The sequence below is a fragment of the Phoca vitulina genome, unplaced genomic scaffold (assembly GCF_004348235.1).
Source record: "Phoca vitulina isolate PV1807 unplaced genomic scaffold, GSC_HSeal_1.0 scaffold26, whole genome shotgun sequence".
Classification (NCBI taxonomy): Eukaryota; Metazoa; Chordata; class Mammalia; order Carnivora; family Phocidae; genus Phoca; species Phoca vitulina.
Genome location: NW_022589729.1, coordinates 9,697,428 through 9,712,051, shown reverse-complemented (window position 1 = coordinate 9,712,051; position 14,624 = coordinate 9,697,428). Strand labels below are relative to the sequence as shown.

The following is a 14,624-nucleotide window of genomic DNA, read 5'->3' as shown; positions in this document are numbered from 1 at the left end:
GCTATTCACTTGCTTCTTCCACTAACTCTTCTTCATATCTGCCACAGCCCAGCATGTGCTGGAGTAAGGCATCACACATGGGAAGGTTTGAGAAACCTCTAATAGCATACTGTTCCTTACATCCCCAAATCCTTTGTGGGAATGAATAAATAAGCAAACAAAAAAGCAGCACTGTTCCTACTGCTTAAATCTGCAGTTGTTTAAATATTTCATTGATGGTATCTGCCTGTTCTTTATACCACTTATTTACTGTTTCTAAAAATGCTACTGAAGATGCTTTTCTTTTGATATTGAAGAGTAATGCTTATTACCCTTAAAAGTTTTCATAACGTGGTACTTTCTAGATTGTGAGGGCAAGTTGCTGCTGTCATATTATTGTGGCCATCTATAATTATGCTACCAGAATGCTACACCTAAAATAATTTTGCTGTAATTTCTGTCTTTGTTCTACTCTGTCATCACATTAGAAAGAAATGCAATGAAACTCGTTTTTTGTTTGTTTGTTTTTTTTTTTTTTGGCTTGTTTGTTTTTGGTTTTGAATAAAACACTAGGGAAAAAAATCTCCTATGACAAAAATGCATTCTTCCACATGTGGAGGCTCATTTTTCATGAGGTAAGGTTTCATATGATGGCATTTGGAAAAGGATAGCTTGGAGGTAAATTTAGAGCGATGAAAAAAAATCTCAATGGAGAAACACACCATGACTCTACTACTTTAATTTAAATGTGAAATAGAAAAAAAAAAGGAGGGGGGGCGCCTGGGTGGCTCAGTTGTTAAGCATCTGCCTTTGGCTCAGGTCATGATCCCGGGGTCCTGGGATCGAGCCCCGCATCGGGCTCCCTGCTCCGCAGGAAGCCTGCTTCTCCCTCTCCCACTCCCCCTGCTTGTGTTCCCTCTCTCGCTGTGTCTCTCTCTGTCAAATAAATAAAAAATCTTTAAAAAAAAATAAATAAATGTGAAATAGACACATATTTGCTCATTTTGAATAAGTCCTTTCCTATGAGATGGCACACCAATGCGCACAGAAGTTGGCTTTCATTCTGAGACCCGACTTTTATTCACATTTTGATATTAATGAAGAAAGTAACAGGATCTACCTCACATTAGGGGTCACGGGAGAAAAGCATTCCTTCCACTCACCCCTCTGTATGTCCAAAGTTAACTTCTTTACTTAACAGCTACAACTTAAATATACTTATGCTATAGGAACAGGTCTCATGGAACTGGCCCAGTCTTTCCATATTAGCAAAACAGGACATGTCCTCTCTGTACATTTGCTCTTATTGCAAAGGAGGGGAATGAAAGGCATATTCTTTTTAATATTATCCCCCAGAAACTACATCCTCTTTTAGGACTTGAGACATTTCATTTTGGAAGGTTTAAAAAAAATCAGAATCTATGCCAGTAAAATTTAAACTTAGATTTTATGATATATTTAGCTAAAGAATTTAATTTTAAAACACTCAAGTCCAACTATTTTTTGAAAATAAGATGAATATTTAATTTTGAATACTTTCATTTATTTATTTAAAAGATTTATTTATGGGGCACCTGGGTGGCTCAGATGGTTAAGTGTCTGCCTTTGGCTCAGGTCATGATCTCAGGGTCCTGGGATCGAGCCCCACATCGGGCTCCCTGCTCAGTGGGGAGCCTGCTTCTCCCTCTGCCTGCCACTCCCCCTGCTTGTGCTCTCTGGCTCTCCGTACCTCTCTGTCAAATAAATAAACAAAATCTTAAAAAAAAGATTTATTTACTTATTTTAGAGGTAGGGGGGGAGAGGGGCACAAGGAGAGAGAGAATCCTCAAGCAGACTGCCCGCTGAGCATGGAGCCCGACGTGGGACTCAATCCCAGGACCCTGAGATCATGATCCGAGCTGAAATCAAGAGTCAGACAATTAACCAACTGCGCCACCCAGGCACCCTGAATACTTTCGTTTAAAGATAAGAATTAGAAGATAGCAGGAAGGGAAAAATGAAGGGGGGAAATCGGAGGGGGAGACGAACCATGAGAGACTATGGACTCTGAGAAACAAACTGAGGGTTCTAGAGGGGAGGGGGGTGGGGGGATGGGTTAGCCTGGTGATGGGGATTAAAGAGGGCACGTTCTGCATGGAGCACTGGGTGTTATATGCAAACAATGAATCATGGAACGCTACATCAAAAACTAATGATGAAATGTATGGTGATTAACATAATAAAATTAAAAAAAAAAAAAGAAAGAATTAATGGATCCTTGAGGAGTCACATGGAAGTCTCTTTCCAGACTGTTATTGCAAAGAAGTACATTTAGAAATTTATAAATAATAGAAAGGAACAGGAGTTAGAACATATCTCCCTTTATAAACTTAATGAAAGCTAAGTCACTATTATCTACAAGTCAACATTTTCCTTAAAATAGAAAAAATAACTTATTATTTCTTATAACTTGTTCCTCCTGCATCATATTCAGAGCAAAAAGGAAGACATGCCGTCACTTTGCTCTTGCTAGTTTTATCTGATCCCTCAGAAAACAAAGCACTGGAAATCATAAGGGTGGGCTGATGTTTACAATGAGGAGGTCGCTGCCCCCCATTAAACCTTGCCTGGCTCACCTCAGCATCAGATGATAACAGCATGTTCACCAGGTTTTCCAAGTGATGAAAATGTCAGGGAACCCAAAGTTATGGTTCCCCCAACAACCATAACTTTTTGCACAGAATTATTAAGGAAGAAAAGTTAGAAACCGACAAATCATATAAACCTACAGTTACATTGAGTTCATGTCTACACAGAGTAAAAATTCAATAATGAGGAAACTTAACTGTGTAACTCAGACAAAATCACTCCTTACCTAAGATAATCATAAGAACGAAACTATTTTTGTTTAAACTAAGTTATCTAATTAGCTCAATATTCTATTCTGTACATGGAGTTATAATGGGAAAAATAATTACTAGAATGATTTGAACTTCAGAATATAATAACAATTTAGATTAAATTGGTGTGTTTTCTATCTATCAGAAACATATAGCTAACCAAAATAGATCACGTGACCAAGGAAACTGACTTCAATTTGTATTTACACTCACAGATACATTCATAAAGGGATGCCCAGTGAATCTTAAGTTAATTTTACTTTTTATATCAAGAGACATGCCTTTTAAAAAACTGATTCTAGACGTAGCTATGGTGATATCAGGTGAAAATGGGGAGAGACACTTCAGTGTTCCACTTATTTATGTATATGTAAGATAAGAAAGAAAGAAGGATTGATGGAGTCTGAGGAGAATAGAAAATTACTTGTTCCTCTTAAAGGCATTAGAATTCAATTACTCCTCCCCACCCCCCAAAATAGCAACCAAACAAATAAGTCAAGAAGACAAAAGCCAAAGGGTAGGGTCATTAAGGAGCTGTGAGACAGGTGTGTAACAAAGTGAGCTGAGAGCTCGGGTCCTCCCCTCTGCAATCGGAGAGACCGCTGGCTTACCAGGAGGGGGGCCAGCCCTGCCTCTACTGAGAAAGATCACCTCTTAACAGGAGAACGGTCACAGCACACAGTGCCCACCAGTAGACTAATTTCCAGTTTTCTCTCAGAGTTGTGAGAGAACCCTCCACGGGCTGAAGGGGCCCCTAGACTATTTTTGGACTTACAAAGGCTACAGGGCTAGAAAAAAATGTTCTCATCATATGAAGACTCACACCATTTATTTCTAATATTAAAAAGAAATGTATATTGGTTTTTTTTGTTTTTTGTTTTTGTTGTTGTTGTTGTTTTTTACCACAAGCTGCTTACATGGGTCATAGCAGTTTTTGAATAAAAAATAATTTTTTTTTTTTTTTTTTGCTAGTCCTAGCAGGAAAAAAAACAATCCCTTGACATTTAGCATTATGAGGCTAGTCAAAATACCACTCAGCATATTTTGTCAGATGTGTACTTCCCTTCCGGAAGCAGCTTTCATCCATGTGTTTATGTCACCTTACATTGCAACTTGATTTGTGGGGATTTAACTATATCTCTTTTCTTAAATCTCAGATTTGGACTTCTCATTAAAAATTCTTAGAGGCATAACTAAAAATTCGATAATAAGTGTTTCGCTTTGGCTCTCTTTTATAACTTTTCCTTTCTTCTACAAAGAAACATTAACTCTCTGAGGTTTATTCTCTTTTTCAGACAAACATCTCATGGCTAAACATCTGACTCAGTCACGTTAAATAGTCAAGATCTGTTTATTTTGGAAAATGGTATATTTAAGGCACTTAGAGTTCACAGATCATAGAAAGCTGCTTTTCTATATGATTTCCCTAGTGAGTGTTGGTGACTAAGTAGTGAACTGGGATGACAGCAATTAATACGGGGGTGTCTGGGTGACTCAGTTGGTTAAACATCTGCCTTCGGCTCAGGTCGTGATCCCAGGGTCAAGCCCCCCCCCCCCCCCCACCATGCTCTCTCTCTCTCTCTCTCTCTCTCTCAAATAAATAAATAAAATCTTAAAAAAAAAAGCAATTAGTGCACACATAGCCACGGGTGCAGTCTGTTTTCCTCCACTAGACAGTGAGGTCTTTGAGGCCAATGCTGAATTCATTTCTGTCTTATCCCAGTGCCTTTCAGCAGAGAGTAAGCAAGAAGAAATTGCTGAATACATAAATTTCTTCAACTGAAGTGATAATTATAGAATGATGTTGGATGAAGTAAAGCAGAATAGTCTACTGACCATGATAATTTAGGTTGACTTACAGAAATGGCAATTTCATGTGGTTTACTCTATTGCTTCATCAGATTCACGTGCTGCCTCCCCCCTCCCCCAAGAACCTTACGATATCTGTAAGGTTTTCCCATCACAATCCTTCAAGATGGATGGGAATTTTCCTTAATTTTATCCATTCCCCAAAGACAATAACACTACAATTAACATCCAAAGGCACAGAGAAATGAAATAACCCACCCTTCACTGAGTTAACATATTCTTTCATTTAACAACTATTCCAGGGCCCACGATGTGCAGACAGGATGCTAGGGACCGAGGGTGCGGAAGTCACGAGGGCAAAGCCTTGCTTCAGGGTGGATCTGACGACATAACGGGGTGTCCAGACAAGTCGCCAGGTACATTACTGACACGAGTGCTATATGAGGGTGTTGTAAGAATGCTTTAAGGGGCAGCTGAGTCAGACCAGGAAGAGTGGGCAGGGAAGCCCGCTAGGAAACTTCCCGGCCAACGTGTGATGGATAATCTAGTCAGACAAAGGGAGAGGGCAGCAAGGGGGAGAAGCTCAGTGAGGAAGTGTGGCGCATCACAGGCCCTGAAAGTGATGTGAACGAGGCCGGACAAGCCTAGGTGAGGAAGAGGGGAGATGCAAGGCCAAAGCTGTAAACAGCGTTCAGAGTAGAGCGAGTCAGTGGTGGGTCCAGGAAAATAATGAAGCTGATAGTAAAGTTATTGAAAAACATGTCTGAAAAGCATTCATAAAATATTTGTGGGTTTTTTTTTTTCCGGCAATTTGATTACATTGATTGAGAAATCATTTAATCCCATCCAATCTCTTCATTTTATCGACATCCAAAGTTAAGGCTGGAGAAGTTACGTGACTTGCATGAAGTCCCAAAGCTGGTTCTCCGGCACAGGGTGAAACCCCCCGAGGTCCGCGGGCTCCCCCACGCAGTGCTCTTTGTTGACATTGCCCGTTTGCCTTTCTCCTGCTTCCTTTAAACCCGAGGCTGAATTCTTTCAAGTCCCAGGCATGCTAACTAAGTTTTTTGTGGGCTGCATCAATGACTTGTAACAATTATTTTCCAGAAGTAGTAAGCATTTGGTAAGTGCCCAGTCATTTTCCCCCACTTCCCCCCCGTTTTGTAGATATTCAGTTTTTCCAAATTCCTCTATTAAGTTTTCATGTCTCGCTAGAGCTGTGACAAAGGCAATAGGTTAAGACTCAAACATGTACAAGTTCGACTTCAAAAGGCTTATTTTAAGCGTACAGTTAAGACGGCAAACATGAAACATGCTGACTGTTGCAGTTCGATGATTAATGCCACAGATAATCACCAAACATGTTTTATTGCACAACTGATAACATGCACACAACGAAGACACGAAGATGCTCTGAACTGGTCAACGTGCCCAAGACTAAATGCCAGCTTTTGTTTTTATAGTTTTTGTAATCTCACCTGCTAAGACCCTTATCTTCATAAAACCACTGAGTTCCTGAATAAATATTGTGCCACAGATTTAAATCTTCTGGGGGATTTGATGCAAGTGGTTGCTGGATTTTACGTCTCAGAAGCTCATATCTAAAGCAAAAGACAAGCAGAAACATCGGGATTATCTCAACTAATGTTATTAACCAAAATTCATGTTGTTTCATGGTATGAGTATCTGGTGTGTGCACATAAACGTAAAAAAAAAAAACTTAATTTACAATCACGAAGTTTTTTGTTTTTTTTTTCCAGATAATCACTGCCTTCTGGCTCAAGTTTCAGGTATTCAATTATTTTGAAACAATCAGCTACATTCACATTTTACTATTATTAGTAAGAACGATAACATTTTAGATTTCTTCTATTTCAGATTTGCCAAAACTTTATCGCCAGTTTCACACAAAGTGGAAATACAAAATGCTTAAGTTAATGGTTTCCTAAGACATCAACCCATCAGTGCTTTATAAATAATGATAATATTATCAGCTTGCTACTCTTGGCTAAGTGTCAAGTTGAGGTTGTTACAAAGCTATTTCAGAATCACACACGTTTCTTTCCTCTTATCTATGTCCCTGACCACGTTCTTTACAAGTTTCCAGATAATAATACCCTGCCAGAGAATTATTGTGTTAGCTTTGGAATTTTGAGACATTTTTGTGTAAATGTATCATTTAGAACATGCATCAAGTTTGTCTAACATATAATAAAAATATATTCTGAAAACCAAGAGAAGGATTACATCAAGAATTGTTAGAGAACAGTGATTGTTGTTTCAAGGGGTTTTAGAGCTTCACAAAATTATATTTCTATCTCGAACTTTCATGGCTCCATGTAAGTCGAGATATACAATACGAAATCGTATTCAAGTTATGAGTAGGGGGTATCCAATTAGAATTAGTTCTACATTCACACATGAATAAAAGTCTCCTTCCTTCTTTCCTTCCTTCCTTCCTTCCTTCCTTCCTTCCTTCCTTCCTTTGGAGATAAGACCATAGCAGAATCCAAAAGCACAGTCACTTTCTCTTACCTCAAATCGGGTCCGTTTGGTCTGGATGGTGGCTGCCATGAAATCCCAACATATGATTCACTTAGTGGAATCACCAACAACGGGTTAATGCCCTGAGGTAGGGTGGGGTGGGTGGTAACATGGGTAGGTAAACTCTCTGTGCACCCTCCTAGGTACCCGTTACCTCCTGAGCAAGCCACAATGGTGACAGAGTAGTTAGTGAAAGGAATCAGATGAGTAATTACTCGACTTAACACGGAGGAAGTAACATTGGTTATTGTGAGGTGAGGATCAGGCATGCGGATCTCATAGCTAAGTATGTCTCCATTCTGCATGAGTGGGGGTTTCCAAGTGACCTGAAATAAAAGATAAATTTAGAATCAGTGTGACAACACAGGAACAGAGCAAGTGAAGTTCACAAGACCTAGAATTTTGCCGTGCCTTGTTTTCACTTAAGCCACTTTCTAAATGCCTCCTTTCGACTTAGCCTTTTGCACTAGACAGTAATGAAGGGTTTGGGATCAATTAGCAGTACACCAGGAACTAAATGAAATGCTGTTTCCTGGGTTTGGCTTTTTGTCGTGATACTTTCTAGGACTGTCAGACTAATACACACCTTAGTGATTCATCTCCACGGTGGGTGTTCTAAAGGACACAGAGCACACACATGGAGGAAATTCACACATCCACATGCATCCATGGGGCAGTGGCAGGATTTGACAGTTTTCTTGTTTATAACTCAATTAAATGAAACATCAGAACTCCCTGCTTTGCATTGTTAGTATGTACTCTAAATATGTCACTACTTTTTTTTTTTTTTTGGGTGGTGAGGGTGGGGGAACATTCTTTGCATTTTCTGAGGATGCATAATTGAGTTCCTGAATCTCACATGTGCATAATGTAGAAAGTAAAGCAATAGCAACTTCTATTCTCAGAGATAAGAGATAAGCCTTTAAAAACGCAAGCAAAGGATGATCCTGTTTAACTAACACATGGACCTGAACACCAGAAAAAAAGAAATATTTTGTAATGGAATACTACAATGTTTAATATTCCCCCCCTTTTTTTTTCCTAAATTTTGTAAGGCCATACTGGTAACACACTCATGCTTTGGGGGTAAAAGAACCCTAGAAAAATGTACATGGACCATTAAAAAATCACTTTTTTTACATACTATTCTGGTTGCTCTCTTATCATTGCCTTGCACCGTTCCTTAAATTTTAGAGTATACATTTCATCTCTTAGTAAGTTTCTTGATGGCAGGGCCAAAATTGTATACCCATTTAATGCCATGCACACAGAGATGGAGTTCAGTAAGTAACTGTAGTCACAGCTGATTAGAGTACATTTTTTTCCTTAGCATACGGTTATTTTGAAAATTTAAAAGATTTCCATAGAGCAATATATATTGATATCCACATTTGTAACTCTAAACAAAATCAAAGTCAGAAAAAAGTAACAGAAAAATTATAGAGAAGGACTGACCAACATGTTTCATTCTTAAATAAAAGGGAAAACAGTTTCCTCCGGAAGGAATATCACCTGAGATTTTCAGAGGGCATTCTTACTAACAAGTGGCAACAAAATGGGCTCCCACCACATGTCAGTTGTCTAGTTGCTTGATAACTGCTTTCCTAATTTATAATTAGCAAGACCTAATACCTATTCAGATTTTACTACATGGCTTAAAATCATTAATTTTAAAAACTTCTTGGAGTGGTCCACACTGTGCTGGGGTGAAAAGAAGCTTTAAATGTGTTCTTTATGAGCATAGCAGATGTGTCTGGATGTAGAGAAAAATCAAAGAAACCTAAAGAGCAAAGATTGTAGAACAGACACAGGATTCTATTTATTTTGGAGGTGCAGTGCTCTGTGAACTCAAAAAATGAGTCAAAGTCAAACTCAGGGGGCTTCTTGATACTTGTCACGTAAATGAAAAATGGAAAGGTTATGACAGCTAAATTCAGCCCGACTGATATGTGGAATACCACTTCTTTGCCTCTCGAGCCAGAACATTCTGAGTTCAGGTCAAGGTTTGGTAGCACTTGAAAGAATTAAAACTTGGAGATAGTCTGTGCAGTTGAGCTAATAGTGAATTGATTTGGAACTTGGTACTGAGGCTGAGAAAAAGCATTCATAACATAAAACTTGAGGGATGCCTCGGGGGCTCAGTTGGTTAAGCATCTGCCTTCAGCTCAAGTCATGACCCTAGGGTCCTGGGAGCGAGCCCCGTGTGGGGCTCCCTGCTCAGCGGGGAGTCTGCATCTCCCTTTCCCTCTGCCCCCCCCACTTGTGCTCATGCGCTCTCTCTCTCTCTCAAATTAAATAAAATCTTTAAAAAAAGAGATAAAACTTGGATAAAATATCCAGAAGAGATTAAGAGATTTGATATAATGACACTGGAGACAGTCATCTGACGATCTTTGGGGAAAAAAAAAAAAATCCCAATTTTCTCTCCTATAAATGCTTACATCCAGAAATTAGTTATTTTTCTCAATTAAAAAGTTAGACTTGGGGAAAAATGTCTTTTTGACAGTATTCAATTGGAAGACATGAATCTATTTCTACAGAAATTTTTCGAAGGACTTTTACGTGGAGAAGGCCAGTGTCATCATAGTCAGTAAGCTAACAGAAGTGGCATCTAATTGGATTACCTTCCTGATAATATCCTGGAGCCATTATTAAAAATAGACGTGTCCAAGATTTTTAAGGAGCAAGCTAGCTAAATATTGTATTCTATTCTTTCCTAGGCATAAGACCATATTTATTATAGTATGGCCAAAATGTATGAGATTAAAACTTTCAGTTTAACTTCCCGTGGTTTTTTACATAGACATGGTCCACAGGAAGGATTATGAAATATTGCTGCATCCCAGAAAACTCAGACCAAAGAGTCTCTTCCTGATCCAAATAAGCAAGAGATGTGTTCTCTAAAACAGCAATTTTACACTGAAATCTTTTACTTAGAATTATAGTTACTGGCTAGAAATAAAATGCTTATTTCAGAGATGCCTTGCCTACCATAATTATTTTTGAGTTGAGTGGCTCTTAATTTAGTTTAGATTTCCATTTTTCTTTTTAGTTATTATTTTTTTGGATGCCTTCATGTCTACATGTGATTGCATAACTCTAAGGCTACTTAATCAATACAACATATGAATATACAAGGACCAACCGCGTGGAATACTTGACTCCATATAGCAATTTTCTTAACAACAGACTTCCTGGTAAAGCTTTTCATACGGAATAAGGTGTATAATAAATATTTGTTGAAATAAAATTAAATTTTCTCTTTCAAAATGCCATCTTTTTCTTTTAAAATTGTTAACATTAGTTTTTCATTTCAGATATTAGGTTTACATCCTGAAATTAGAGAAAGAGTACAAAGCTATATATATATATGAAAAGTTGATTATGGCCCTTCACCTCTACCTCTTCCCATCCCTCTCCCCTGCCAGCTACCCTCTTAAAATGAGTAGGTGATATTTTGGGATATATTCTCCCATACTTTCTGGTATCTCATATAAGCAAAGCAAATATACCCACACATATATAAGCTTTCTCTCTTTTAATATTTTTTACAAAACATGTTTATTCTACACCTATTAATCTGCAACTTAATTTTTACACTTAACAATAGAGGACAGACTCATTCTTTTTTTCTGTAACATAATATTCCTTTCATGACTGAAAACAAATTATTCAGCTTTTATCCTATTGACATTTCTTTACTGCTAAAAACAATATGTGAAAATGTATGCACACATATTGTTGTATTTATTTTTTATTGGGTAGATGAGAAAGAATTGCTATGCTAGAAGGTTTATTATGTTTAATTTTAACCATTATTGAGGGATTACTTTCTAACAGGTTGAGGTAATTCACTTTATCGCAGACAATGAAAGAATGTCCATGATCTGCATCCTCACAAACTGGTAAAATTACCACTTGTTTTAGTTTTTGCTTGTTTATTACTTTTTTATTTCTCTAATTATTTCTTTTTTTCTTAATTATTACTTAATTATTTCTCTAATTAATTTGCATTCTCTTGGCTTTTTTGGTGAGGTATAAATATTTCCAAATATTATTGACCCTTTGCATATCATCCTCTTTAAATTATCCATATTTTATACATTTTCTATTGAATTACCTTTTTATCATAAAGTATTAGAAGTCTTTGTATATTATGGGGAAATCTATTTTTCTATACTGCGTGTTACAGATGTATTTTTCCAATCTATCTCTTAGAATTTAACTTTTTTTCTTTTTTTGAGGGAGTCTTACGCCTTGTAAGAAACGATCAATTTATTTTCTAGCTAAATATAACTATCTTTTATCTTTTTTTAATTTTAAAGATTTAATTTATTTATTTGAGAGAGAGAACATGAGCAGAGTGGGGAAAGGCAGAGGGAGAGGATGAAGCAGGCTCCCCACTGAGCAGGGAGCTGGACATGGGGCTCAGTCCCAGGACCCCAGAATGATGACTTGAGCCAAAGGCAGACGTTTAACCAAGTGAGCAACCCAGGTGCCCCTAGTTTTTCTTTTAAGGCTTCTGAGTTTTTTTTGGTTTTGTTTTGTTTTGTTTTTTCCTTTAGAAAGATCCCCCTAATCTTTAAATTATATAAAATTATTTTTCTAAGCTTTCTATTTTTTTAACATGAAAATTTTAATTTATTGGAATTTAGTTATGATATAATAAAAAGATCTTTTTCTTCTTACACATAGACTGTCAGGCCAGTACCATTTTTAAGGTAAACCATTATTTCCCAATGAAATAAAATGTTGCTTCTACAATAAGCCAAGCTCCCAGGTTTACTTGTATCTGTATCTAAAGTCTAGTCTGCTCAAATGATCATTTGTCTATTGTTACACCAACACCATACTGCTGTAATTCAGTGGCTTTATAGTAAGTTGAAATACTGAAGAAGACGTCACCTCAGTATTTTTTTTCTTTCACAATTTTCTAGGCTAGTTCGACCATTTAGCCTTCTTTATATAACTTGAGATCATTTTATCAGGTTTGAAACAAAACATTATTGCCATTCTGATTTGAATGATGTTAGGTGTATATGTCAACCTTGGAAGGATTGACTTATTGTGGAATTAAGTCCTTCCATCCAGGAAGACAGCATATTCTCCATTTGTTGCAGTCTAAAGAAGTTGAGAACAGTGTGGGCTCTTGGAATCACCATATTTCTTTGGGGTGAATCCCAGTTCTTCTTCATATGTAATCTTAGAGAGGTTACTTATACTTTCAATTCCCAGTATTCTTGCCTGTGAAATGGGGATAGTAATAGCATCTCTCTGATAGGGCTGGATTAAGCATTGAATGAGAGCAATTCTTAGAGCTTAATATGAACTCAATAAATAGTAGTCATCATCATTATTTTATTTTCTTCCATAAGATGTTTGTTTATATATATATGTTATGGTTTGATTTAAGCAGACATCAAAGACAGGTCCACCTTCATAAATAGGTGATAATGGTGATTAAGACTCAACTCTTTTCACTCTGGGTTATTATCAGACTTGTAAATGAGCAACACTAAGAGTTAACACCCTAGTAACATAATGCATGGACAAAATCCGGCGGACACTACTGCTTCTCGTGGCCCACGGCCACGGAGGGTGGCTTCAGTCTGAGCCTAGTGATGACTCTGCCGCATGAAGACTGAGAACTGCATACCTGTTGTCTTTCATTCTGCTTCAGCTGTGGAAGGTGGGGCTGCGCTTGAGTCATCACCATCAAAGTTTTTTTGTGGCATCACAGTTACACAACTTAGCTATTTTTATGTTTTATTTTCTATTAGTCCTCAATTGTACTCAAGACTTCAGTGTAGCAACCTCTAAACCTTTATAAGCAACCTTTTAAATATTTCACTTTTATAAAGTGAAGAGTTGAGTCTTAATCATCAGCAATCTTAGAAACTGACTTTATCTTAATCTGATTTTACACTGAATTTTTGCTAGAAATAGTGGCTGAATCTTGTAAGTCCTTTTTCTATTGCATCTATTGATAAAAAATTGTATGAGCTTTCTCCTTTGATCAGTTGACTTAGGAAATATGTTGATAGATGTCCTGATGTTGAACCATCCTTACATTTTTGGAGTCAAAGCAAATTACTCCTGGCATGTCATTCTTTTAATATACTTCTTAATTCAATTTGCTAATATTTTATTGATAAGTTCTGGATCTATATTCATATATGAAATTAGTCTATAGTTTTACCGAACTATCTTTTTCAAGTTTTGGTAAAGCATTTTTTCCAACTTTAGAAAATGCAATGGATTTTCTTAAGTGATTAAATACCAAATAAAACTGCATGGCTTTCACTTTTTCAGATAACCTCTTCGACATCATATATTATTTATTTTCTTTATAATCAAATAATCAAAAACAATATTAAGAATATGACTTTGATATACAGCTGTGCTCTCCAATTTTCCCTTCTTAAAGCTCAAATGTATGCCAAGTAATACCACCTTTTTACGCTTATTACCATGTTACTTTGTTTTCTATTTGGCCTAAGTATATGGAGTTTCCCTTGCTTTCCTGGTTAGACCATGACTATTTATGGGCAGGATGGGGTAGCTGTGAACAGTACATATGGCCCAATATAGAAAGAACTAGGGAGAAATACCAGTCCATTCCTGTTCTCCCCCATCCTATTGACAGGTATTCTTTATTCCTCTTAAGCTGATTTGTTTTTTTCTCCCAAGTCCTTGTCACTGCTGGGCATATATTTATTCGTGTAGTGCTGTCTAAAATGTAAGCTCCATGAAAGTAAGGATTCTGTTTTGGTCTCTGGTGCATCCTCAGGGCTTAAAGAGGCACTCATGAAGGTATGTTACTGTTCAATAAATGTTAGCAGAACTGGTTATTATTGTTGTTGCTGTTAACATTGTTGACTATTTCCTTCATCCTAATATTCAGAATGACTCTATATGGTAAATGTTGAGTCAATTTCTTAACCAATGTACTAATGACAATACTTCTGCTTTTTTCTCATTAATATTTTATGTATATGCAGTTTTAACTTTTAAATCTTATATTTTACAAAGAGAAATCAGTCTACTGCACTCACACGCCTTTGTGATAAGCCATATCACTGGAAGATGTACTTTGGCAGTTTTAAGATCTTTCTGAACGTAATATGAGCCAATAATACTGAAGCACGAATATGTCATTTTAATATTTAAATACATATCAGCCTAAACTAGATTCAGTTGAATATTCCTGAAGAGTCTCTTCATTGATAACTTTTGATTTTCTAGATATAAATAAAATGAGAATTAATTAAAGGTATGGTTTAAGAAAAAACTTTCATTAATGTAAAATGGCCATATATTTCAGGTACATTTTTAGAGATTTGAGATTCCTGACCTGGTAGGTGAGAGCCTGGGAGACTGAGCTCCCTAGCCAAGCTAATCTAAACTTTACCC

General features: G+C 36.9%; 1 protein-coding gene across 1 annotated transcript in view; it reads right to left on the bottom strand.

Annotated features, from left to right (window-relative positions):
- USH2A (usherin) overlaps nt 1–14,624 on the bottom strand; it is a 682,897-nt gene that overhangs the window by 217,443 nt on the left and 450,830 nt on the right. The window contains exons 41-42 of the mRNA XM_032422367.1: nt 7,203–7,537; nt 6,146–6,268 (exon numbers count right to left, since the gene is read on the bottom strand). Of these exons, the coding sequence (XP_032278258.1) occupies nt 6,146–6,268; nt 7,203–7,537 (458 nt within the window). The remainder of the gene's footprint in view (nt 1–6,145; nt 6,269–7,202; nt 7,538–14,624) is intronic.